This window comes from Bombus vosnesenskii, unplaced genomic scaffold (genome assembly GCF_011952255.1).
Source record: "Bombus vosnesenskii isolate JDL3184/JDL3185 unplaced genomic scaffold, Bvos_JDL3184-5_v1.1 scf7180000013263, whole genome shotgun sequence".
Classification (NCBI taxonomy): Eukaryota; Metazoa; Arthropoda; class Insecta; order Hymenoptera; family Apidae; genus Bombus; species Bombus vosnesenskii.
Genome location: NW_022882923.1, coordinates 6025333 through 6050291, shown reverse-complemented (window position 1 = coordinate 6050291; position 24959 = coordinate 6025333). Strand labels below are relative to the sequence as shown.

General features: G+C 39.2%; 1 protein-coding gene across 1 annotated transcript in view; it reads left to right on the top strand.

Moving 5' to 3' along the window:
• LOC117234629 overlaps positions 1 to 24959 on the top strand; it is a 104407-nt gene that overhangs the window by 43306 nt on the left and 36142 nt on the right. Inside the window, exon 3 of the mRNA XM_033496026.1 lies at positions 2936 to 3022. Within this exon, the coding sequence (XP_033351917.1) occupies positions 2936 to 3022 (87 nt within the window). The remainder of the gene's footprint in view (positions 1 to 2935; positions 3023 to 24959) is intronic.

The following is a 24959-nucleotide window of genomic DNA, read 5'->3' as shown; positions in this document are numbered from 1 at the left end:
GTATTTGAAAAGAAAAAGAAAAAAAAAAAGAACAGAGATATTCTTTCAAGCGAGGCGATTGGAAAGGACGAACGAGAAAACCCATCGATACCATTAATCATTGTATTTTGCATTTCCCATCGGCTGTAATATTCGCCCATGGCAATTTCGATGGTCACGGTTCTACTTCGTGTCGTAACGTTCTCGTGATAAACACACACGTACACGTATGCACGAGTTTGCATCATACGTTTCTAGGAACGTTCATAACGTTTTCCTCTTTCTTCCACGCCGTCCATAAATAAGACGCGGATCCGTAGCGTCGCGATCGGAATATTCGCGTTTCGAACCGCGACAGAGCATTCCAAACTCGCTTCTATCTCGCCGAGATGTTAGTTAGCACTCCATTACCGATTCTTCGAAGCGGTCGCGGTGTTTGGTTTTCTGGTCAGTTCGAGATTCGAACTTATAAATAGGACGCGCGCTTCTATATCGAGGCGGACACGTTTCATCCCCTTGGTTTAACCCGTTGTAACTAGTTCCAGATGGGACAGAGCAGCGTTTAGAATCGCTCCCGTTGCAACGCTCTCCGCCTGTACCATCGTGTTCGAAGCTTGTTTCGTTGGGTCTTTTGCATCGTGTCACTTATTTCCAATTAAGCCTATTCGTTTAGCGTTTCCGTGGCAATCAAAGAAGTTAGAAATCGGTATCCTTCTTCCCGCGATACTGTTCTTCTTTCACCAATGATGCGATCCTCTTCGCGAGATTTTGGTCCGCAAATTGCGGCAGTGCTCGTTCGTTCCGCTAGGATTGTCGCATCGTGCGCAGCATTTCCGATCGTGTCTTCTCTTTGATTCTCGGTTCCTTGGAAAAGAAAGAGACGATGGTACGATTTTGCAAATGTCACTTCAGCGCGGTATTTTCGTCTGCAAATTGTGAGAGCGAGAGATCTTTGACGAAACGTGGTTTGAAAATTGCACGCGCTTCTCTTCGTGCAATGGAAAGTTACTTTTAAAGCGCGGTTATTAGAGACTAAGCGTAGGCTATTCTTGTTATCAAATGGAAAGAAATCGGCAGATTTTTAAACGACATCGAAGACGTAAATTAGGTAACGTTCGAATTTCTGCATTCTTTCGTACTTATTAATTCGATGTATCGTTTTATTACTATCTTTCGATAATTTAAATAATAATGTGACTTTTGATATTTCCATGCTATAAGATGGTTATCTATAACCGAAGGATAGATAAGATGAAAAAAAAAAAAAAAACAAGAAATACCGTTGAAACAACTTTATCGGGAATATAAAGTTAGTTGTTTTATCAGGCACTGGCAGAAACTGAGCAAAGTCTGAACTGGAAAATAATTTTCTTATTTTTATTTATATAGCACGGAATATGAAAACGGACAATGAGATGTTTATCTTCATCGCTATGAGAATAAGGAAATCCAACCATTCGATCGATTCAGATAGTTTGCTGCTCGCTCACTCGCTATGCATGACTTTGCTTTGGTAATTCAGACGCAAACGGAAATTTGCATTAATCGTAAATCCAGATAAGTTACGCTAATCAAAAGTAAGAACATACGTATGTACATCGTAATACGTTTGAACGTGACTATGACGTTTGATGACATATCTTTCCCTTTTTTCTTCATAAATCGCAATAAATCATGCTGTAAAAAAAAAATTAGCTCAGACCAATAATAATATAAAGAAAAAAGCATAAAATTAGTTCTATGTTGTCGTATTTATGTGACAGCGTAATCGGAGATAATTATTTCCGGGTTTTTTTTTCTCTAAGTCGTAAACTTGTTACAGGAAAATTAGCTTAGATAAACAGCAAAAGCAAAAAGTACGGATAGACAAAAAGAATATGAAATCAGTTCTATTTTAACACATAGCCAGAAACGTATAACGAGTTCGATAAAGTCTAGAAGCTTTAGTTCTTCGAATTAAACGATTGTTTTATAAAAATACATAATTTTAATGCACACGAGTACAACATGAAATACGTGCGTGATACGTTCGATCGTCCAAGACTTTTTATTTAGACAATTTTCAGAATGGTCAATACGATTAAGCAGTAGAAATGGTAAACGACGTATCTAAGTACAGGAAGTGAAGATTTCCGGTAGAAGCAAAACATATATATAGGTATTTCTGTTAATCTTGATTTTATTGAATAGTCGAGCGCTATAGGTTTTTTAACGTGAGTGATTTTTACAAATTTGAATGAAAAATAGATGGCGAAATATATATAGTGAATTAATGAAATTTATTTACATGTACATTATGCTTTCTTTTTTTTCAATTACGATCCTGTCGTAGCTCGATTTTGCGATAAGCTTAGAAACTAAGATAAATTGAGGAATTTTTTGAAAGCTTAGAATTCTATGATAAAAATATGTGCAGGCAACCTCCAATCAAATAGCCAGATTATTATAAAAATTTCCATTGATTCGGTAAATGTAAAAGGACAAAATTTCATGACAGACTATTATAACTAAAAGTTCAAACATTTTTATAAATATAAAAAATTCCCAACTAGAGCATCGGACATTTTATCTCACGTGCCCTTTTTCCACAAACTTGTTCCATGCGTTATACAGTTGCATAACTTTCTCACGGTATTTTCCACGTACAAGTTACGTCATTTCCCATTAAAAAAATGTCGCCTAATTTGTTTGGCACTTACGTCATCCACTATATCAATTATCGATTATATTCTTTCGATATCATCGTGCTATAGCCCGCGGCTCGTCTCATTCATCAAAATGAACGACACGTGAGTTTTCGTCTCAAAAGGCAAATGTTTGCCACGAAGTGACAGCTGAGAAGGAGAGAGAGAGAGAGAGAAAAAAAGAAAAAGAGTACGAAAGAGAGAAAAAGAGCGAAAGTAAGAACGATCCTGACACAAGGGAAGCTTCTAAAGGGGTTGCCGTTTATTTTCAGATCGCGCGCCCAGCGAAGGGGATCAACGTCGGTGCAAAAACAGCACACCCCTGCCTCTTCCCGGCTCCCTTACCACCAACGGAGAAGGTAACTATGTCCTCAAGGTTATACATACCCCTTTTCGTGTCTATCTCCGCCGTCTGAGGCGTATACGCGCGAAAGAAAACTCAGACTGCATAGAAAAGGAAGCCGCCAAGTGTCCCACTTCGTTTCCAGCTCGTCGATCTTAACCCTTGCAGCTTTAAGCTTCTGCTCTGCTGGTTTCGACGCGAGAAAACCATTTTAAAAGATCAATTATCCTTGTTATTAATATCTTGCGCTGAGAATTTTTCTTCCATTCTTTCATCTTTTTTTTCCTTTTTCTTTTTCACATTTTCCTTCCAGTCTTTTTGAGGAAGAAATTAGAGAATTTTTCTTCCACTCATCTTTTTTTTTTCCTTTTTCTTTTTCACATTTTCCTTCCAGTCTTTTTGACGAAGAAATTAGAGAATTTTTCTTCCACTCTCTCATCTTCTTTTTTTTTTCTTTTTCACATTTTCCTTCCAGTCTTTTTGACGAAGGAATTAGAGGATCGTAACGAGAGTGTTTGGTGTGATGTTATTAGTCGTTGTTCGACGAGGATACAAAGTGGGATATATTTAGACGGCGGAGAATATTATTGAACCTTGACGAGGGTATTTTGTTGTATTTTTTTCGTGTTTTCGTTCTTTCGAACTAATCGTTTGATTATTACGCGAATAAAATGAAACTTTGTAGTGGCGTAATAAACAAATGACGTATCCCTGACGCGTTTACGTGTCAAAGGTTTCGGACTAGATGATTTAACGACGAGCTAAATTACTAACGATGGTAAAATTGACACGGCAGTTGTGAGCAAACTTCGTTTAAGAGGACGAACGATTAATGAAACGATTTTTAGATTCTACGTTGTAATATGTTTAAAGAGTATCTACGTTCGTAAACAGCGGGACAGAAATTTTAATTAAAGCGTTCTCTGTGCTTGGACGACAAAGAAACAGCAAATTCCGAAACGTAACTGGCCAAGATTAATATTTCAAGATGCTTCTCTTAGTCTCTTTATCTCGTCAAATTATTATCGTTAATGAAATGCAAAAAAAAAGAAAAAAAAATGTAGCGACTACATCGATGGAAAAACATGATAATAAATACCGGATTAGATAGTGTAAATCTTATTAGACGCAAATGTTGGATATTAACTTATGCAAATTTAGCCTAAATCGATCTTTTAAAGTATCTTCGGATTAACGCGTATACGTTACACGCTGCGTGTAGCAAAAAGTCAATTAGAAATTCACTCGTCCACACGCGTACGTATCGACATTCTGAGAGGTTGTTCCGCTATTTCGCGAATCGTGTTCATTGACACGTTCCACCGTTTCGATCATGCAAACAGCCAATCTTAATCCTATGTTTTACGATTATTAGGTGTCTACATACGTTCGACTTATCTATTCGCCACTGTAACGTTGTATCACAAATGAATCAGTAATAATTTCTTTTCACAATCTTATCAGTCGGTTCCAATCTGTTGCAATTGACAATGACCGAATGATTTATTCTCTAAAGTAGTACGTAAGAGGAAATTATATACGTACTATATTCTGCTCATCACGTTTTCTGGTTCACGTTTTCCTTAGCTCGTTAATTAGAAGCTTGTGTAATAGGATGAAATTCAAAAGGAATGAAACACAGCAATTTCTGTTACGCCAACACGATATAATTTATTTTTTACAAAAAAAAAAAAATTTTTTTTTTTGACACAACACGTACGAAAATGAGTGATTTTTCGTAGTAAAGCTATTGACAGACTATGGACGATATATTACCGACTAAGATAGAAATCTGAGAAATTCGAATAGAAACAGGTTTCCATAAATAGGTCACTCAATAAGTTTAACGATAGAACAATATCTACGATGCTTAATCATTGATCGAAGTGAAACTGAAATGACACGTGACGGAACGAAACTAATATTCTCACTTTAAATTTCATCGAACAAATTAATTCAAAGTAAAATTATTGAAACGTTAATAACCTATAAAACGTGTAAATAAGAATACTTTAGGACATCGTGCAACTCCTGAGACTCGAATGACGATCGAAATGATCTTGAAACTTATGAACAAAACCTTTTCGCTTCACGAAATTTATTTCGTTTGAATAGTTCTCAAAAAATGTAACAGCGTGGGCCATCGGTGACCACGGCGGCAGTCAACGTGTTACGGGTTCGAATTACAGTTAGATACTTGTAACAGTCAGACGGCGATCGCGACGAAAATCATGTGAAAACGTAGAAACGGATGAAACAGTGGTTAATAGTTGGTCGAAGAAAAAATGTACACGGCGTAAATGCCGTTCATTAGGCTTAACGGTTGTTCGGTGGGTACATCGATCCCCCGGCTACGCCATTGGTCGATGGCTACGCCTATATCCACGTGGTTAACCTTGAACGATGCTACGAACGATTTCTTCTCTTCGTCTTTCGCCGCGTTTTTCACTTCCGTGTCGAAGAGAACAGAGCATCGGAAAGATTCCCGGCTGAACTGGTTTGCAAGTCCGCCAGCACTCTTTCTATTCGAGAGAAAAGAAGACAGAGATCTTTAAAAGAATTACTGACCGGGATACGGCAAAAATTCATCGCAGAAAAGTCGTCGTCGAATCGGTGGCGATCGCGACCCTGCTACCTGTTGTATATTTCAGAAGGATGCGTTTTTACCGGATGTTAATTTCTCGGAAGAATAGAATATCGTTGCGGGAACTTGCGAGGAATCGATCGTGCTGTATCGAGATCGCGTTTTCTTCAGATTCTTCCATCGACTTCAAAGAATTCTCGCCAAACGTCGAACGCCTCGGTTCAGTGCAGTCGAATCCCTGTTGCAGCTTGAATTAATTACGATACGAATGAGCAAATTGTTCTCGTAGGAGAGAAGATCGTTCGTTTTGTATCGTTTTACAGATGTTGACGTTAGATGGTATTAGAAGTTCGCGGATAAAAATGTAACAATTTCTTTTATCGTCGTTACGCGGCCTTTCTTGTACGGGGCAAATACAGAGGGGCGTACAGCAACAGCCCACCCTCTGTCGTTCCCCTAGGTCAAGTTCCACCCATTCATCCATCACACCATTGAATGATCGATTTTGTTTTCCCGTGTATTTTCCCTCTTTACGAACGTGCACTTAATTCGTCAAGGGAAGTTAGCTACTCGACAATAATAATTATTTATCGTTTTATCTTCTTTATCATCGTGATGTCATCCGAGCTTGTTTTATTCTTAATGAAAATTCCTAAACATCTAATAATTGGATGGTGAATTTGGAAGAAACAGACGCCTAAGTATAGACATTCGTCTGTTGTCTGAATATCGTAGCGAATAGTGTTGCGAATTCTCGACTAAGGAGCAACCGGTCAGGTCAAACCGATCGGTCGATATCGCGTACCTCGAATGACTTAAAGCTCAAGGTGGAGGAGGTTTAATAGATCGAGTGTTCTAGCATTGTATTTGCACTTGCTGTATAAAAGTAACGTGTGATGTTATGAATACGGCGGTGATAGGATCTTGTTGGGAATGAAGTATTTCACTCGTACGGTACGATGTCTGATGACAAACTGTCTTCCTACGTTGCTGGTTCTTCCAACCAGCCGTTGAGTTTCGTCTGCCCATCGTGCCCTTCTGGCTGGTCCTTTCCCGGGGTTTCTTACCTGACCTCGGAGTTATTAGGTTTACAGCTCGGGAAGGACATGTAGTTGGGAATTTCCTGAAGAAGGGAACGGGTCTGTCCGTGCCATAAACGGACGGCCACTCAAACTTCCGAACAAATAGTTTACTTCGAATATTATGTAAATTTTCGCACATTTAAATTTTCCACAAATACGTGGGTGTTCTATTCACTCGGATAATAACAATTCGACAATCTCAACTTTTGCTAGCAATTCGATTTCGTACGTAACTTTCCCAACGTTTCCATATGATTTTGACGAAAGATGGACAACGAGACGAAAGCATCGATTTAATTCCTTTTTTCTTGAAACGGTAACACCTTACTGCACGTACTATCTTTAATTTCTCTTTTCGTCGTACTCATCCACGAGAAACTGGAACATATCGCGCCAGCAACAACCCCTGGCAATATTACGCCAACGTTTCTCCCCTCTGTCATTCGCTTCAATAAAATCACAGGCATCGAAGCGTGAAACCGCAACGGGGCAACCCCACAGCTACAATAAACCACCCCAATTCCGCTAATCACGTTGGATTTTCCCGCGCTATTTCGCATCGTCCGCGTTACACGGTTGGTTCAGCACGCGCCGATGCAAAGCCTCGATTACGCGGAACGAGGGATTAGCTTAGACGCGAGGCTGCTCACAAGGTCAAAGATCGGCATCCTTGCCGGCGATTAAACGCTCACGACGCACGGCTGCATAATTCCGAGCAATATCGCAGCCGCTCTAAAAATACGCGACACGACCCGCAACAGAAAAACTCTTTTTTCATTGCCTTTTCTTCCTCTCTCTCTGTCTCTGTCTCTGTCGACTCTCGTCTCTCCTCTTCTCTGCTCTTCTCTTCTTCTTGCCATCGCGACAAGGCGTACAGTGTCTTATTATACGAGGCACGAGTACGTATTTACGCGAGAAGGAAAGCGCGCGCGGATGCTCGAAGAAATTTCCTTTAGCGTGCGCGTTCCAGCGAGCTGACGCGCGCGCAGGTTTTCACGCGTGACGCAGCGTCAGCTACGGTTCTCGTCGTTTTTTCTATTTCGGCGCAGACATACGGCGGTGTTGGTTCGCGGAACGACCGAAACGCTTTTGGCAAAGACTAGAACGAGGAAAGCGGCGGCGGCTACCCGACCGGCTCGATTCTCTGGCCACACGAGCGCACCGCCCTCGAGACAATTCCACGAATTTCTATTATCTTGGTCGAAGAGCCGTGGCTCTCGAAGCTGAACACAGTTGCACGTTGGGAAAATATCGTAGAGTCGATGGTTCGATATTACGTACGTAGTCATTGCAGAGAAGTTTTGTTTTCTTGGTTCCGTTGCTTCTTTCAACCTTTTTTAACTTTTTCACTTTCTAACTGTCAACTTCTTCTTCCCTTTCGCTAAGATCCTTCGTGAATTGAGAAACCACTAGCGATCGTACGATTAATTATTGTCGCACCTTAATTTTAATAACTCGCGTGTAATAGTTAACGCTAGAACTACCGATAGTTAAGACGAAGCTATTTCTACCAAAAACCAGTGAAAATGACTGGTCTTTAAGAAATACGTAATAATAGGATATTTTTATATTTGTTGATTTATTACTTTCTTACAGAGGCAATTCCATGTTATGTAGTACCTTTTTTCGTATTATTAATCCATCTGTGATCCCTAAATGAGGGTTGACACATTTATAAAATTGTATTTGTATAAAATGGTATTTCTAGTGCTAGCATCTAGCGATCTAGCGATCGATCCGGAATTTTCCTGATAAATGATATCATCGTATCGAATGATACGCAGTAAAAATTTTGAAAACGTGTGGGAAGTTGTACAAAACGAGGAAACTGGTTGATTGGGGTTCGATAAACAGATTGCAGGATCCTTTTACACTTTTTTTTTTATTATTTATTTATTTACATTTTACAATTTGTCCAGTAGGACATTTGGTAAAATATTATAGCTTAGTGATATAGCAATATAGCATGTGGATGGCTACCCCCAATGGGATACCATCTTCGAATGTTTTACACTTTGACAAGTACCAATCATTTTGATCGGTATTGGTACAAGTAGCCTCGATACAAAATTATTTTGAATACATATAAAACAAAATAAAATTCGTTATATTGTTCTTTTAGTTATCGTTGCGAATGTCATTACATCATTGCGGAAAAAAATATAACATACAGTAGGAATCTTAAAATAAAATTGTAAAACCTATCAATTTGACTGGTATTGGTACAAGTAGCCTCGATACAAAATTATTTTGAATACATATAAAACAAAATAAAATTCGTTATATTGTTCTTTTAGTTATCGTCGCGAAAGTCATTACATCATTGCGGAAAAAGATATAACATACAGTAGGAATCTTAAAATAAAATTGTAAAACCTATCAATTTGACTGGTATGGTAGTTCCAGTGTTAATACGTTTGACGAGTGACGAGATAGGAAAAGTAGCTAAGGAATACCAGTTGGATAGACCGAAACAAAGATCGTTATGTTTTTCTAAATAATTATCAACCCTTGGATTAATTACTGATAATTAATAATTTTCAAAAGGATACTGACAATCGTTCGTTTCTGGGCAAATTGACAGCGACAAAACGTTCATATTCGTTCACGTAGATCGAACGATTTCGTTTAACGAATGATGTAAGACATTCGCACGGTAGGTAGCAGAAATTAGTGCGCGTATGCGAGACTCAGATGCACGTTCTGTCGTAAAAAACGATGCGTTTACGATACGGTGTTCGAGAGAAATACGTATTAAGCGGTAGCAACGTGACGTGTCCGTAAATTGCTCGAAACATACTCGAGACGCGCTTGGTGAGATAATTTTTAACGCCTCTTTCGATTGTCGTTATCTGACGATGTTGCATACTTTGTTTTTATCGCCGTCGGAGGAGACAAACCGCGGAGTTTTATGAACCGCGCGAATCGTTTTCGTCGGTGTATCGCGTAAAATCGCGAATCACCTGGTTGCCATTTTAAAATCAACTTTCGCCAGGAGAAAATGTTCGATCGGCAGTTGTTTAACAACGGAAGATGAACACGACGGAAATTCTGGAAAATTCTCGCGTCTGCCGCGCGTCGAAAGCTTCGCTCTTGCTATCTGGCTTTACCTATGCAAAGGCCACTGCACTGTCGACCTCAGACGTTTTCAAGCCGCCAGTAAATCGCATTTCCGACGAGTGTTCTCTTAGCGAGTCGTACGGGGAAACGTAGAGACGCGCGAGAAAGTGGGTTCCACGCGAATTTCGTTCGTTTTCGTATAAAAATTCCTCAAAATTTAGCGCCGCGTTTAGGATTTGTGGTAAATTTTCGCTGTTCCGCGTGATACGTCGATTTACATATTATTTAGTGACTTTACATACGCTTCCTTTTGCTACGAATAACCGTATCAAATGTATTTCTAAACAAGTTTATTCAACAGCTTACGTCGATTTATTTCATCGTGAAAATTTCTCTGGTTCCTTGTTAAGTATTTCTAAGCAAGTTTGTTTTACGGTTTACGTCGATTTATTTCATCGTGAAAATTTCTCCGGTTCCTTGTTAAGAATTATCTATTATACGTGTGTATAGTATTTTTGAAGAACTACGTTAAAAATGTAGCACAGATATTATTATACTAGCTCCGTAATAACGCTATCAAGTAACATATTTTCCACTCGCATGTACGTATTTCTTTATGAATGTACGCCTAACAGCGACAGGTCTGGCCTCTTACGAAAGTTCTTCAACTTTATAAGCTATTTTTCAAAGGCTTACAACTTTGTAGCTAACAAGTTCTCGTTTCCAACTGTCACGTTAAAATACTACTTTTTAATGTGATAAAATGACATTAAAATCAGAGAACCAACAAAAACGCACATACTTATCATGTTTTTCTGCTGCGTGATCTTCAATTCCGCAAGAATAATCTGAACGAAAAATCGACGCTGGAATGTAAGGGGCAATTTAATTCGTTTTTACCTCGCGTTAAATACAACGTCATGTTAGAATCGCTGCGTTGAGGTCGCTGTCAACGAGAATCTACGTTTCAGCGTTGGACTTTTACCTCGAATGCATTTACCAAAGATTGGCATGATACCGTTCGACATAAATTACACAGTTCGTGGTATTTAATTCAACGAGATGCGAAGTTGGCATTAGGGGCAGCCCTGAGTTGCTTCGGAACATTTCACCACGGTTTATCGCTTTCGATACGCGAAGTTGTAATTCGTGTATCACGTGTAATTCAGCAGCGAGGACGCGATACGTACAAGCGTTTCCTAATTCGTTGGATACGGAACTTTATTTGGCACGAACCAGCCGGATCAGAGCGTAAATTCTACCTGATAAAAACGTATCGGGCCACCGTTTCAATAAAACGTGACATAACACCATAAATTATTTTTAGCGCCTCCGGTGTGTACCTTCCATGCGTGAAAAATTTGCCAGTGGAACGAAAAACATCCGAGTCACCGATAAAGACCACGTTTTGCATCGTCCACATTTTATCGACGGTTTTTATTAATCGTTCAACGATATGGTTCAGCCCTTCGTAATCGGAATTTCGTTGCTTACGAGAGAAAGAAAAAGTTCTAAAAGTTGTTCTACTCAATTCATTGAGAATCAGATAAGAATTCTGCGCGACGCGAAAAGAAGGAAAAAAGAATGCGTAAAAGTTAGGCGAAAATTCGAACAACGTGTTTGTACATTAAGCTTGTTACAAGGATCGAGGAACGATGTCATTGGAAAAGAATTGCCATGATTTTTGAAGAAAGCAATAATTTGTCATTGATATAACATCGATATAAAGCGATAGAACTAAATGGAATCGAACGAAAGAAGTATATGATATATATGAGAGAAATTAAAAATAAACGAAAGTTCTTTAAACTTTATAAAAGCGCAGAGTCAAAACGATAGAAGGAACAGTGACGAAAAAGGCGTTAGGCAAGACTTTGGTATTTCCTTTCATAATTGCGGAGTTAAAAAATAGAATTAGCAACGTTGACCCTTAATTATTTCATAATATAGATGATACAAAACGTTTAATGGCTTCCTGTCCAATAAAGTAAACAAGTTGGACGATTGCTCGCTGCTTTACTCTAGCCAGGCGAACATTTTCCTCTTATAGCGATTGCACACAATTGCGTAAGCAAATCGAACTCATTAATTTCGCAGAGCCAAAGCAAACAATGATCATCCACCTCTCTGAAAGCATCCGTTCAATTCGCTGGCAATCGGTCAAACAGCATTCCATAAACAAGGGACGACATATCTGACATGCTTAGAACTTCTTCTCTTACAAACAGCCAGCTCCAATCAAACCATATGCGTCTATTGTATTAATCGATATAAATAGTTATATCTTTGAATTATTTAACTCATTTTATCTATTTACCATCATATTATTGTACTGCGTTGTTATATTATGAACGTCGATTAATTTATTTGACAATTATCGACATCTGACGTTCAAATCACAACAAGGAACTATGCTCAATTAGAGTTTGTTTTCATAAACAAACTAAATTTTAGTTACAAAGGATTAGCAGACGCGTAGAGCATAAAAAAAATACTCGATTCTTATCTTAAGAAACTATAGTCTAAATAGAGTAACACGTTCATATTAGAAAAACAATTAGAAATCTATTCGTGAAAAAATGTCCGGTTAAATCTGAATTTTAAAAGAAATCGAAAGCTAAAACGAAGAAAAAGGCAATGAGAAAGAGAAATACGTAACAAGAGTCCGAAGCAAAATTCCATTCACTTCGACGGAAAACACTTTGCGATATCATTCTGCTTCCAAATAAAGAAATACTCAAAACAATTTCGACTTCGTTCCACACTTCAAAGCATATCTTCAAGACAACTGACACAACAACGAAAATATGCGATTACAAGTCTCCCGAATCGATTCAATAACCAGCCTAATTTAATTTAATGGCTTCATCCTAAACAGGGCTCGACACGAACTCCACCTTCCTACGATCCTTAAATTTTACATATTTCCCCATCTTCCGACGTCTCAACGTTTTAATCTCATTATAGTATACAAATTTGCCACGTTTCAAGAAAATATCATAAACGCGAATCGAAACGAGAAATCGTGCTTTCTTCGTACTATATCAGATTCGAAGTACTATATCTTCTAATTAGAAAATATATTTCTTAGTTGGAAAAATGTACGCGTAGTCGAGCCGGGAAGAACGATCGAAAGAAGCGTATAGCGGAGTTATACGTACGACGAAACAGCAAAAAAAAAAAAAAGAAAAAATAAAAAAAGCAAAAAAAAAAAGATGAACGTCGAACGATAATCGTATCCAAAATTCCATTCACTGTCAGAGAAAACCTTTCAATCCGCGATACGTTCTTTGAAATCCGCGAAGCAATCAAGCAACGGAGAACCTACACGAACGTGTACGCTTAACCCGTACGCTGAAACGCTACAAGATGCGCCACGAAACAAAGAGCATTAATAATAAATAATGACGTCAAATATCCGTCAGTGGCGGTCGAGGGAGGCTCCTCACCTTGTGTCCTGGTTCAGGACGAGCAGGTCGCGAAGGAGCTATAATACGGATGGCTGGTAACGGATAGGAAAGAGAGGGAAAGCCGGCTCCCGGGATGCAGGTTTCAGAATGGCACAATAGGTCGGCTAAGGTGGGTGGCATTCGGCGCGACTGTTTGAGGGAACAGGGGGGCCCTGGCGCCAGACAGCTGCCGCGTGTCTCGACCTCGCTCGCCTCTCTCTCTCGTCTCTCCTCGCCGTCTCTACCAAACCATCTCTTTCTAACCATCTACGCGCGTCTCTTTTTCCCCTTCGACGTTCGTTCTCCTCTTTCTCCCTTGTTTTCACCGTCTCGTTCTTTCTCTACGATCGTTCTCTCTATATATATATGTCTATCCTGCTTCCTCGTTCGTGATTTCCTCTTCGTTGCTCCGAGAGACTTCGCCGGCCTCACCAGCCAGTATATCCGTACACATAAAACGAGTTCTCTATATGCACGCTTATACGAGTATACGAGGCTGACTGACTCGAGCTGAACTCCGCTATTTTATTGATTTATTTTGGCGCTAGGCATCTCTGTCGCGCTCTCGCTGCCGCGCTCCACCGACCACGATCGATCGAAACGTGTGGCCGCGTCTCCAGCCGAGAATCGCGGCTCGGCAAACCGCTCGATTCATGGCTGGCTCGCGACGCGGCGTCGCGTCGCGTCGCGTCGTCACCGTGAAGGCCCTGTCCAGCCGAGATCGCTCCGACTGTCGATGACGGGGAAACATGATTTCCGGTTGGCGAACGAATACACGTCGGCGATTCATCGGCCAATTTTTTTTTTTTTTTATTCTTTTCCTTCGTATCGATGGATTTCAGTCGGTAAACGTAACTATTGTAGCATCGCCTGACAAATTTCTAATCGTCCTGGAGCAAAGGCTGAGAGGAATTTTTATATCAAACTACGTAGTCTCGGACGAGAAACAGACGTTGTTCGCGTGCAGAATATACGTCTCTCGAGTTACTCGTTTCTCTACAATTACGGCCCGTTGGCGATTTCTGACAACGCCTTTTTTTTCTTTTTTGATATTATAAGTAGGCGATATTAGGGGATAATATTGCGTTTCATCTGTAACAGCGATTGTAAGGTTCGTTAAATGAAAGAATAATAATTTTGGTTGAGAGTATGACATTTTTGTTGAGCGAGTATTCGTCCAAGTCGATTCGGTCTATGAAATTTCTGTTAAAGATTCGTTGAAATTGGTACATAGCAATGATTTTTTGGTTTGTCAATGGAAGAACGAAGGTTTTGGTTCGAAGTATGGAGATTTCGTTGAACAGGTATTCGTTGAAATTAGGTTCGAGTCAGGTTTATATCAATTTTTGTCGAGTTGATGCACGTTAATATATGCAAACGATCGTTTATTGTTTCTCTGGAAAATCGGTTTTTCCTTTGTGATAGTGACAGACTATGATGAAACCGCTAGAAGGGCAAGAACCGCGATCAAGATAAATATTCGTTTTGTCAATATTATCATTCACGGTGTACTTTGAAGCATTTAATTAATATGAACGCGTCTAGCCATAAAATAAATCGCATGGTAAAACGCGGAGGAAGATTCTTCAGGCATTGATCGATTTGGGATACGTTGGATCGTTGCGTATGCTTTACAACGTAACCTTGGATCGAATAGGAAGAGAGACAAAATCGTTTTGGGAATTTCGGTGGATAAAATTGCGCGAAGAGGTAGTTAGGATTCTTTGAAATTCCGCGCGTGGTGGCGGCGTCACCTTGGAAATCTTGATTAAAGCCGATCAAAAGGCCGATCACGTTCGAGAATCTCGGTTGTACTCGTCGCTTTTGGCGATCCCGAATAACGTGCGCGGTGTCTACGAAAATAGCTTCATTTATTTTCCCGCCGGATCGTGGGATATGAATTGAATGTTCTTGAACGCGCCACGTCTCTGCCGGATATTCCTTTCGTTAGATATTTTCGGGCTGCCGGCTCGAAAATACGTTTTCTGTTATGCCGGCTACATATTTTGAATAATCGTTGGACTACGTATTTATGGAACGAACCAAAGCAAAAGTAAAAGAGTAGTCAGTGTTGGTATATATTTCAGAACTTGTAGGTTATTAATAGACTACATGTACGTGAAATTAGAATGCTTGTGGGATTATCACTGATAGCACATTTTACAATTAACAATCGTAGGCTAAAGAGACAAAATTCTGATGTCCCAATATACGCGAGAATCGTCTAATGTACATTTTTGCCTTCGCTCGTTTTCCAATCAGACGTTTTCTTATCAGATTCCACGTATCATTTTCGTAACGGTAAATTTTTAATCAAATGCGAATACTCTTTGATGAACATACTTTTCCACGTGGAAATTTCGAGAAATTGCCATCTCTGATTCAGCGTTAAACTAAAACGAGAAAGGGAACGTGTGAAAAGTATCTACGATAGATACAGAAACTCTGTAACTCTGTAAGATCTTTGATAACGTTCAAAAATTAACGACAGTGTCACCATTTGTCACTGATAATCCTGTTCCTAATCCTCTGACCAACGTGTCACCATCAGAAACTACGCTCAAATTTAGCACGTCCGATCTGACGCATTTCACGAGTCCGACAAATCATAAACAAAGTAGCGCTATACTTAACAAAATTCGGAACTCGTGCGACGTTATTTGCAATCAAACGTAAATCGTTCGCGAAAGCTCTCTCGGCCGTTTGTCCTGGCGCGGTCGTTCCCGAAAGGAGCGCGATATCTCGCGTGCCAATTAAGCATATTTACAACGCTGTTTACCAGCAAGCTTGCTTGGAATTTTCGGACCGTTGCGAATCTTGCCAACGGAGATCGTTTCATCCCAGCTCGCATAATAAACGTAGATCGCATGGATGAAACGGGAGGACAGGAAGTAAAGTAAATGGAGATGCCTCGTTCTGCCAGAATGATAAATTCGTACGGCGGTATCTGATGCAGGTCGCGGCATAATATTTCGTATGGATTTCTACGGAAACGTATCGCGAACTGGGGGAAGCTTGCAACATGTTGCACACACCGAGACCTCGGAATACAGATAGATATCCCAGCATTGTGCAGCAACAGGTTGCTCGTGTGTTGTTGCTCTTTTCTCGCTCACAGATCCCTCCATCTACGACGATCCTTCTTATCATCCTCGTCGGGAAAATCATCCATCAACTTTCCTAGTTTCTTCTTCTTTCTTTTTTTTTTTTTTAGTTTTGTTCTATTTACCCGTTCTTGCTGCCTCGTTGTTCTTGCTCTTTTCCCATTATTCTTCTTTTCCTACGAGATTTGTTTTGCTTAACGTATACTGTTTGTAGATTACCGAGGTTTTTATCGACTGCTTTCGACTTGTTGAATGAAACAATGAATGATATTGTTCATTGAGTTGGAAAAGTTGTAATTGGGGAATCGATGATCGCTCGCTGTAGTGAAGATACTTTTCTTGGTTTCTTTTTTTTTGGATGGAATTTTAGGTTTTTTTTTTTTTTAGGTAACTTGTTTTCCGGATTTGAATGTTTTTATAGTACTAGTGTTTGTATTATTGTATTAAGTATTATTACACGAAAAATTCGTCTCGAAAGGATTGGAGGAAATTTTGGAAGAATATTGTTCTAATTTGGAACACGCTATATATGTAATATATAGACGAAGTATATTAATAGGACATAAAATGTTGATTTTATCCTCCGCAACTCGAAGTTTGTTCGTTTATGAAAGAAGAGAAAAATAACATTGTTAACTACAACTTTTTACCTTGATCCGAAAGCTGAAAATCTGTACGCAAAGATTTTATCCTTTGAAAAAAGGATAGCCGCGATATCAGGAATCTCGTGGATTTTAAGTTTACGGACTTTGCTATCGATAATTTTAACATTCTCATTGATCTAGATCAGTGTAAATGATCAAGGCTGCAAACTGCATATTTTGCGTCGATAATTCAAGAATTTCAATAGAATGGAACAATTGCTTGTGCATTTCATTTCTCCAAGTATTCCTCGATACTTATCTTCGTGCAGATCTTCGTTTCGATTTCATTACGATGCTTCCTCGCTGGCATATCTTCGCAAGAAGGTCAAGGACACTGCGGTGAACTTGGATCGAAGTCCTTAAAGGGGAGAGAGTTCTTCCCCATAGAAGGAAAAACGAAGACAGATTCTCTTAAAGTAAGAAACCTACCTTTCTCGCGAAAGACGAAAAGATTACATCTCAACACAATGTGATCTTGCTTTCGCTTTCTTTTATTAATCGATATTATATCTTTTATTTATCGATTTATTAATCGATTTAACGTATTTGGTTATTTGAAACGTTTCTATCACGATCGACTTAATAGCATTAATTTGTATTTGACGAATGCGAGAAAATATAATCGAACGAAGCTAGGATCCGCTTCTAATCGAATACAAAGAAATTAAAAGAAAAAGAAAACAGTATCCAGAATTCGTTAATTAGAAACGCTTCATTACTGAACAACGTGACGTTAGATTTTATGTTAGAACGACGACAAAGAAGAGTTGGCCGATGTTCATTTCCCTTCGTATCACAGTTATACTATAAATAGTTGACGCGGAATGTAACAGTTATTTTCGTTATCATTTGAGCTGACGTTTATAAGATCCCTTCAGCCCTGCTACGTTCTTTCGACTATTTTCCAACCATTTGTGTTTTTCTAACGTTTACAAATATCTCAAGTTTGTACAAGGTATGACGAAACTCCTATTAATGTGCATGATTTCTCGTTTGAATTTTATATCAGGCATCTTCATTGACAATTCAAGGATCACGGCAAGATTAATTACGAGAAAGGTAAAATCTACTTGATGGAATTCATTGTCCAATGGAATGAAAAGATCTCGAAGAAGGAAATTTTGTTCGGTCTGCTAAACAAGATAAATAGGTTTAAAAGAACGTTAAATTACCAAGTGTTAAATAGTATAGATAAAATAATACAGTCGCTCCTTCTCCATAAATAAATATTTAAATGTAATTTTAAAATATAAAAACGCAAATAAATATATATGAAGACAAAGTAGTTAAGTTTCCAAAAAAAGCAATGAATATTCTATGGTTCAAAAATGATATTACCTTCGTTCTGTTCGCTGAAATTCTGAGACCAGAGTACGCCGACGTGTGTCATTAAATTATCGAAACATTTCTAAATGTCACCGAAGCGTCTAAAGAAATATTTCATAATTCCCATTCGAAACTTAACTTGCATAACAACGATAAGCTCGCTGGAACGAATTATCCCACGAGCGAGTTCGCCTAATTACAAGATGAAAAGCAACGATCGTATCCCGGTCATTCTACGCGTATTCTTCGGCCAGGCGTTTATTTGCGAAACGTACGAACAATACAGTGCGAAACGAGCTGAAAAATTAACAGATCGTTAAACATGGAAACAACTGGAAGTTAAAACGTTGCAATTAGTCGCGCGACTTTCTGGCGAGCTCTATCATTTCCACTGTTCTCTCTGAGTCATCTAATTCGTTGATCTTTGATGTGCGTAAGTACCGCATAACTCGGTCGTTTCATTTCCCTCCGTGTAATTACATATTTTCCGATTTTAGAACAACCCGTAATAAAAAAAAAAAAAAAAAAAAAAAAAAAAGGAGGAGTAATTAGAAGCTTGTAGCAGTTCCTGCAAGACACACGCTTTTAATACACGCTACGTACCTGTAATAATTCTCGCTGTGATACAGCAATGATTAATTAGAGATCGTTCTGTGATACAAATTAACGTATTAACGTTGCAAAAACTTGAACACTATGTATACTTGCAATTTAATCCGAATAGAATAAAATGAACTCACTTACTGTTAGTCTTGCTTCTTTGCATTTCACGAGTCATTCTTCGAAGATTTATGACTACGCTGCATTCATAGAGGAAGTTCGAGGGTTTGAAAATGCATCTAACGAACGTAATATAGAGAAATGTATATAGCGTTCGAATTAAAGCGATTGCTATGATATCGAGTAAGAGAAGCTAATTTATTTTATTTAGCTTCTGTTTCTTCGATTATATCGATAAAGATACAAATTTTCATAAAAATCACCAGTTTCTTTCGCATGTTGCGCTAACTGTTCACTACCTATGCGTTGTCCGAGGACATAGCGAACGACTAACGATCGCGTTTCTTTCGCTTTTACAACGAAAGTTTGACTTGTCTACGTTTCGTTGATAAGCCGGCAAGCTTCTTCAAGTTGTACGAGTCTGTACCATTGTTCGATCGTTTAATAACGTGCAATGGCAGTGAACGATTTTGCAAATCGATTAAACGAATTAATTCTCCACCAAAAGAAAAGTATGACGATAAATAATGGAACAGTTCAATGAGAGCACGATACTGAATACGAAATGTCGGCGAAAGGTCAGTTGCAAATTTAACGACAAAAAGAATGACAACGAGACGACGTTACGTGCGTTAAAACGTCTCTCCCGAACGAAATCTGTAAACGCGACGCTTTCATCCTGAGGATACAAAAAATGTCGGAGCAGTGGAACGAAGCGCGTTCAGAAATTACAATTGCAAACAAGAAAACAAACGAGTACGTAGTCCTGGAAAAACTGGCGAACGATAAATTTCCAACAGCCATAGTACATCAACCTCATCAGAGAACTTAATCACGGCTTGGTTCTTGCACGCGTTACTTCCACGTACTAAGGCGTCCGAGGTTGCTGCAAGAAATCCAACAGAAGGAATTAAAAGGCGTAGACATGGCGAAGAGCAAACCGCGGACCTTAATTTCCTGATAACAGATCGCAGCTATCCACGGCGACTTGGAAGCCACGAACTTCAGTCCATCGTTGCTTTTAACGATATCTCGAATTATCATCGGCCGTCATATTAATAACTCGATAATAACTTTCTTTTTATCGTTCACGGGAGGAGCGCTCTCTTTCTCTTTTGAGGGAGACAAAGACAGAGAAAGAGAAAGAGAGAGAGAGAGAGAGTAAATGCGAGAAAGAGAAAGATGGAGATGGATAAAGAAGAGCCTCAAAAATTTCCACGTTGACAAGGGCAGTTAGCCAAACGTTGAATCGTTAAAACGTTAACTCTTAGGTCAAGTCTTTCGTTTGGTCTTTTGCCTAAGTTTCCATAGAGAGTTTTATACTCTTTTCGTACGCTTTATTTTATACTATTCACTGTACGTTGTTTACACTGTTTATCATACTCTATTTTTACTATTTACCGTGTAAAGTTTCATCGTTTAAGCAAGTTACACGTTGTATGGATTTATTCAAGGTCGTTTAAACGCTATTACCTGTCGAAGAACGCATCAGCCATGCAAAAAGCCGCATTTACGCTTTAAGGGCACCGCGTGTATCGTAAATACGTTCAGACGAAAGAAAATTGTAACGGGGTGAAAATTCAGCGGAAGGTAGCGTTTCAGGAAATCCGATCGAAGAACATTGTTCGCGTACGATCGAAAGGAGAAATCACGACGCTGTGCGTCGATAACGATCGTCGATCTTTATCGTTTACAACGATATAAAATTACGATTTCGTTTAAAAGTGACGGATTATCGTAAAGTAGATGGAAAATCACAGTAGTATGAAACATTATTTTGAGAGTTTCAACTCGGTCACGTATCGTAGCTTCGTACGTGATCCCCTTGCTTTCGTGAATTAATCAAAGTACAATCGTTATTTACAAGTTCGTCGTTAAGTCGCAGCTTTTAGTTTACGACCAGGTCGACGTTTGCAAAGGCTGCGCTTTATTCATAGAGAGAAAACGAACGACCGTGTTTCCGTGGGTTCGAAGAACGACGACCGGTTCCTTGGGACTAAAACGAAATGGTCAGGACGCGAGAAAAATTCTCCTTATCTCGATAGGGTCCGGGAATGCGACGCGACGATCGAGCCTGTGCACGCGGCCACTCGTCAATGGAAAAGAGCGGTGGCATGCAAAAGAGGGGGCGCCATGAAATCGAATTGGATCAGCCCACTTCAACCGGAATGAAATCGCGGCGCGAATAAGCCTCTTAATAAAATGAGAGATTGATTGCTCGTCGCCGTCGCCGTCGATGACGATGCCCTCGTTTGTTGCTTGAATATGCAGTGATTGCAGGACGCCAGTGATTCGTCTTCTATTGCTATGTAGCGTGTTCTATCGCTGTAAAATTATTATTGTATAAAGTGAATTCGATAAAACTCGACATTTCTATGGAACGTTGTTACATTCGGTATGAAACCGTGCTTAATCTCCGGTTAGAAAACGATTTACATAATTGCCAGATTTTAAGCTTAGTTTCATGAAAGTACATGTTGCACGTACGATTGACTGTGGTTGAGATTAATGGACGCATCTTAAAGTTGTTTTCGTATTATATTTTTAATTATACCTCATAGCAACTGGAGTTGGCTAGCATTGGCTTCTCAGAAGCTTATATATCTTCCTTTTCTTTTATTTTTCTTTCTCCTCTTGCTCGGTCATTGCCATGGCGTTTTCATATTTTAGTTTAATATCTTTAACGTACGAGACTTTTCTATTAAAGTCCACCGAAGTTGCACGGAAGTTGCGCGATTTCCCAAAATATCGTAGAATCCCCGCGTAACAGAAATATGACGTTGTAGAAGGAAAGAAGACACCCTCGTGCGAATAAATTATTCGGTTAAACGTATTGACAAGCCGAATAATGAGTTAACTTGTATTCTGCACTTAACAGGTTTGTAACGTCGTGTCATGTCGTGACTTGAAAGTATCACTTTGTATGCTTGTTGCAGGCCAATTTATGTCATTGAAGTATGTTATTTGTCATTATACTATTGCATTGTCACCGAGCGATCTATTCCTCGCTATGATTAGCCCATAGGAATTTCATTCAAACGGAAAACTGTAATAAATCTGTAATTTTTTACCGTATGGACATAAATGGTAACGTTGAAGGTATTTTAATATGGAAATATAATCGTAAATATGGAATAGGTGATGGACGATCGATCGATCGGTGATTAACAAAAGGTTCAAATTACGATCTATTTAGCTGAATAACATCGTTGATAAGGATTATTATTAATCCATTCCCCTTTTTTCTTTCGGCTTCAAGCTTCTTCGAGATCCTCTCTAGCCTCTTCTGCGTCTGTTCTGCGAATCTCTCGCTCCACTCTGTTCTTCCCTCTCGTTTTATCGCGCGTTCGCTTGCCTCTCTACCTCTCTCTCCGCCTCTCTGACGCTCCTCGCTCGAGAGATCCGTTTGGGTCGACGGCCTGAATCTTTCGATCGGGCGAAAATAGATCCAGAAGTGCTCTTCGTCAACTGTATATCGCCACGACATCGGTACGCGCTCCACCGTGTTCGGACAAACGCGAAAAAATAGGCGGTCCCGCGTTCCCGATCGCGACAACCGACTCCAGAACGATCGTTCTAGAACCCGTTTCCCCCGTTCACCGAATACACGATCGACAGGCCGAGAATTATTGCGGTATAAGCCAGTCGATTGATACTTTTTTCGTCGAATAATATCTTGTATCCATTACGCGAAGAAGATTCGGTATATTCTCTACACCTCTGTTTCGTCATTTTTTCTATGATAATGCAACACACGTACGCTTATAACGCACTTGTATAGGTACAATAGGCTATAAGTATATAATAGGTTGTCCGAAAAGTTTCTTTCGTTTCGTAAGGTGATAATAGACGAGCAACAATTTCTGTTTTATATTATTTTATCGAATTATAATAAATCGATAAACTAATATAAAACAAAAAACATTGTGCGTCTATTATTTCCTTACAAAACGAAAGAAACATTTCGGACAACCTAATACATACACGGTCGTCGGAATATCGAATCAGTTTTTTAATTGTACGTATCTATTTATTGATCGATATTCACTGGTTCAGGAAAGTACACTCTTCTGTACACTCGAAGAATATTTTATGAATATATCAGGCGTATGATAACAAATAATTTTATTGCCATTGTATAATCTTTTACGTAGATATTCAGTACAATAAAAGCAGAATTCTAAGGTCTCTAACTGTCTCTTGAAAGGTTCGAAGGAACATCTGGTATGGTATTCCTTTGACAAAACTGCTCGATAAGGAGAAAGAGGCAAAACTGTATGGGAACGAAAAAGAAAAAGGAAAAAAAAAAAGATACAAAAAGAAGGGAATTCCACCATCGGCTTTCTCCTTCCAAAGGCAATCGACTTTCATACGCACAACCAGCTTCTCGGTATCTTCCATAGCGCCACCAAGAGTCCTATGTTCTCTCTTCGATGCTGAAAACCGGACCGTACACCGAGGATCGTTATAACCAACCCATCGTGCAATATTCGCGGTAAATCATCGTCGTTTGAACGTAATCCAATCGCGTTCCATCGAAGGTGTATCCCTGTTACATGAAAAACAAGCGATGGAAATTATTTTCGATCGCCAGATCCCCGTGGATCGGCTGGAATTCTCGCGCACACGCGTTTCATAGCGGACCGGCAAACGAATTTATGAAAGTGAACGTACGTTGCATTCCGCGAAGGCAAAAGAAACGCCTCTCGCGTCTGTCTGAAATAATAATCGGTGGCCGTGGTTGTAACGTTTACGTGCGAGATAGATGCGATTCGTTTCGCGATCTTCAATAGTCGCTTTCATAATATACGTCGCCCAGATCACCAGTCGAAGAGACCTGGCGGATTCCAGCTGGATGATCTGAATAAACGATTGTTAATCCACCAATGACCACGTGGATCGACCTCGTGTATGCCCATTCGTATTTTTTCCTTTCCTCTTTCTTTTTGCACATGCAATTTACGAAACGAAACTCGAGCAAAACATTGCTTTACCTATCGTACATCGTAAAGCTTAGTGTATTTTGCGTATTCTATACAGGATGGTTGGTAAGGGGGTGATTCTAAAGAAGTCGAAAATATAGAATAAAAATTTATTTTTAATTTTTCCATCGAGACAACGATCTGCAGTGAAATCCGTTATAACGAGACGTACCGAGCGTAAATTCAAAGTCGATTTTCTCGAAAACAAAGCCTCAAAGGAAAAATTTGTATTCTATATTTTCGACTTCTTTTTTCGCGTAGAATCACCCCCTTTCCGCTTGTACCACCAGTTAACAACCACCCCATATATCCTCGCGTATTGCATACGCGCATTCTGTGCATTCTGGCATCTTCAAAATTTAAAGGAATGGAATATAAGAAGATATTTCCTTTGCCAACCGAATATTTATGTCGATAGATATTGGATATACTTTTTATCACCAATATCGCTAATAGCACGTCTCGTTTGTTTCTTCCGGTTAATTTACGTTGTGGAATTCTTTTTAATATTAAGGCTGTGCAAGGGAATTTCAAGGGTCTGTTTCATTCTCTTTTTTTTTTCGTCACTATTTCCGCTTCTATTATTTCGTAAATTTTCAGGAAATCGAATTTTAGAGAAATTCATAACGCCATGATAAACAATCTTCTTTTCGAATGATGAAAATTTTGCTCGCGAGATACGCATCATTTTGCTACGTCTTTTGTATATTCACAAAGAAATACGAGTAGATTATTTACGTTTTTAACTGTTTGTTTCTTAACGGATTAGATTTCCCATATGTACATAGAAACACGCTCAACGTAACTATAAAATATCGATGTATTGCACCGTTCTGCGAAAGCGTATCGTAATGGAAGCGCGGCAATTTCGAAATTCCTCAGCCCAAGCTCCTTATATCGGCGGAAATATCTCAAATTACTAAAATTCGATCCATCGGAGGTATCGACTTTTACTCCTGGCCGATTTTACAGCGTTACACGTACCATGCGTATTTCTTCTAC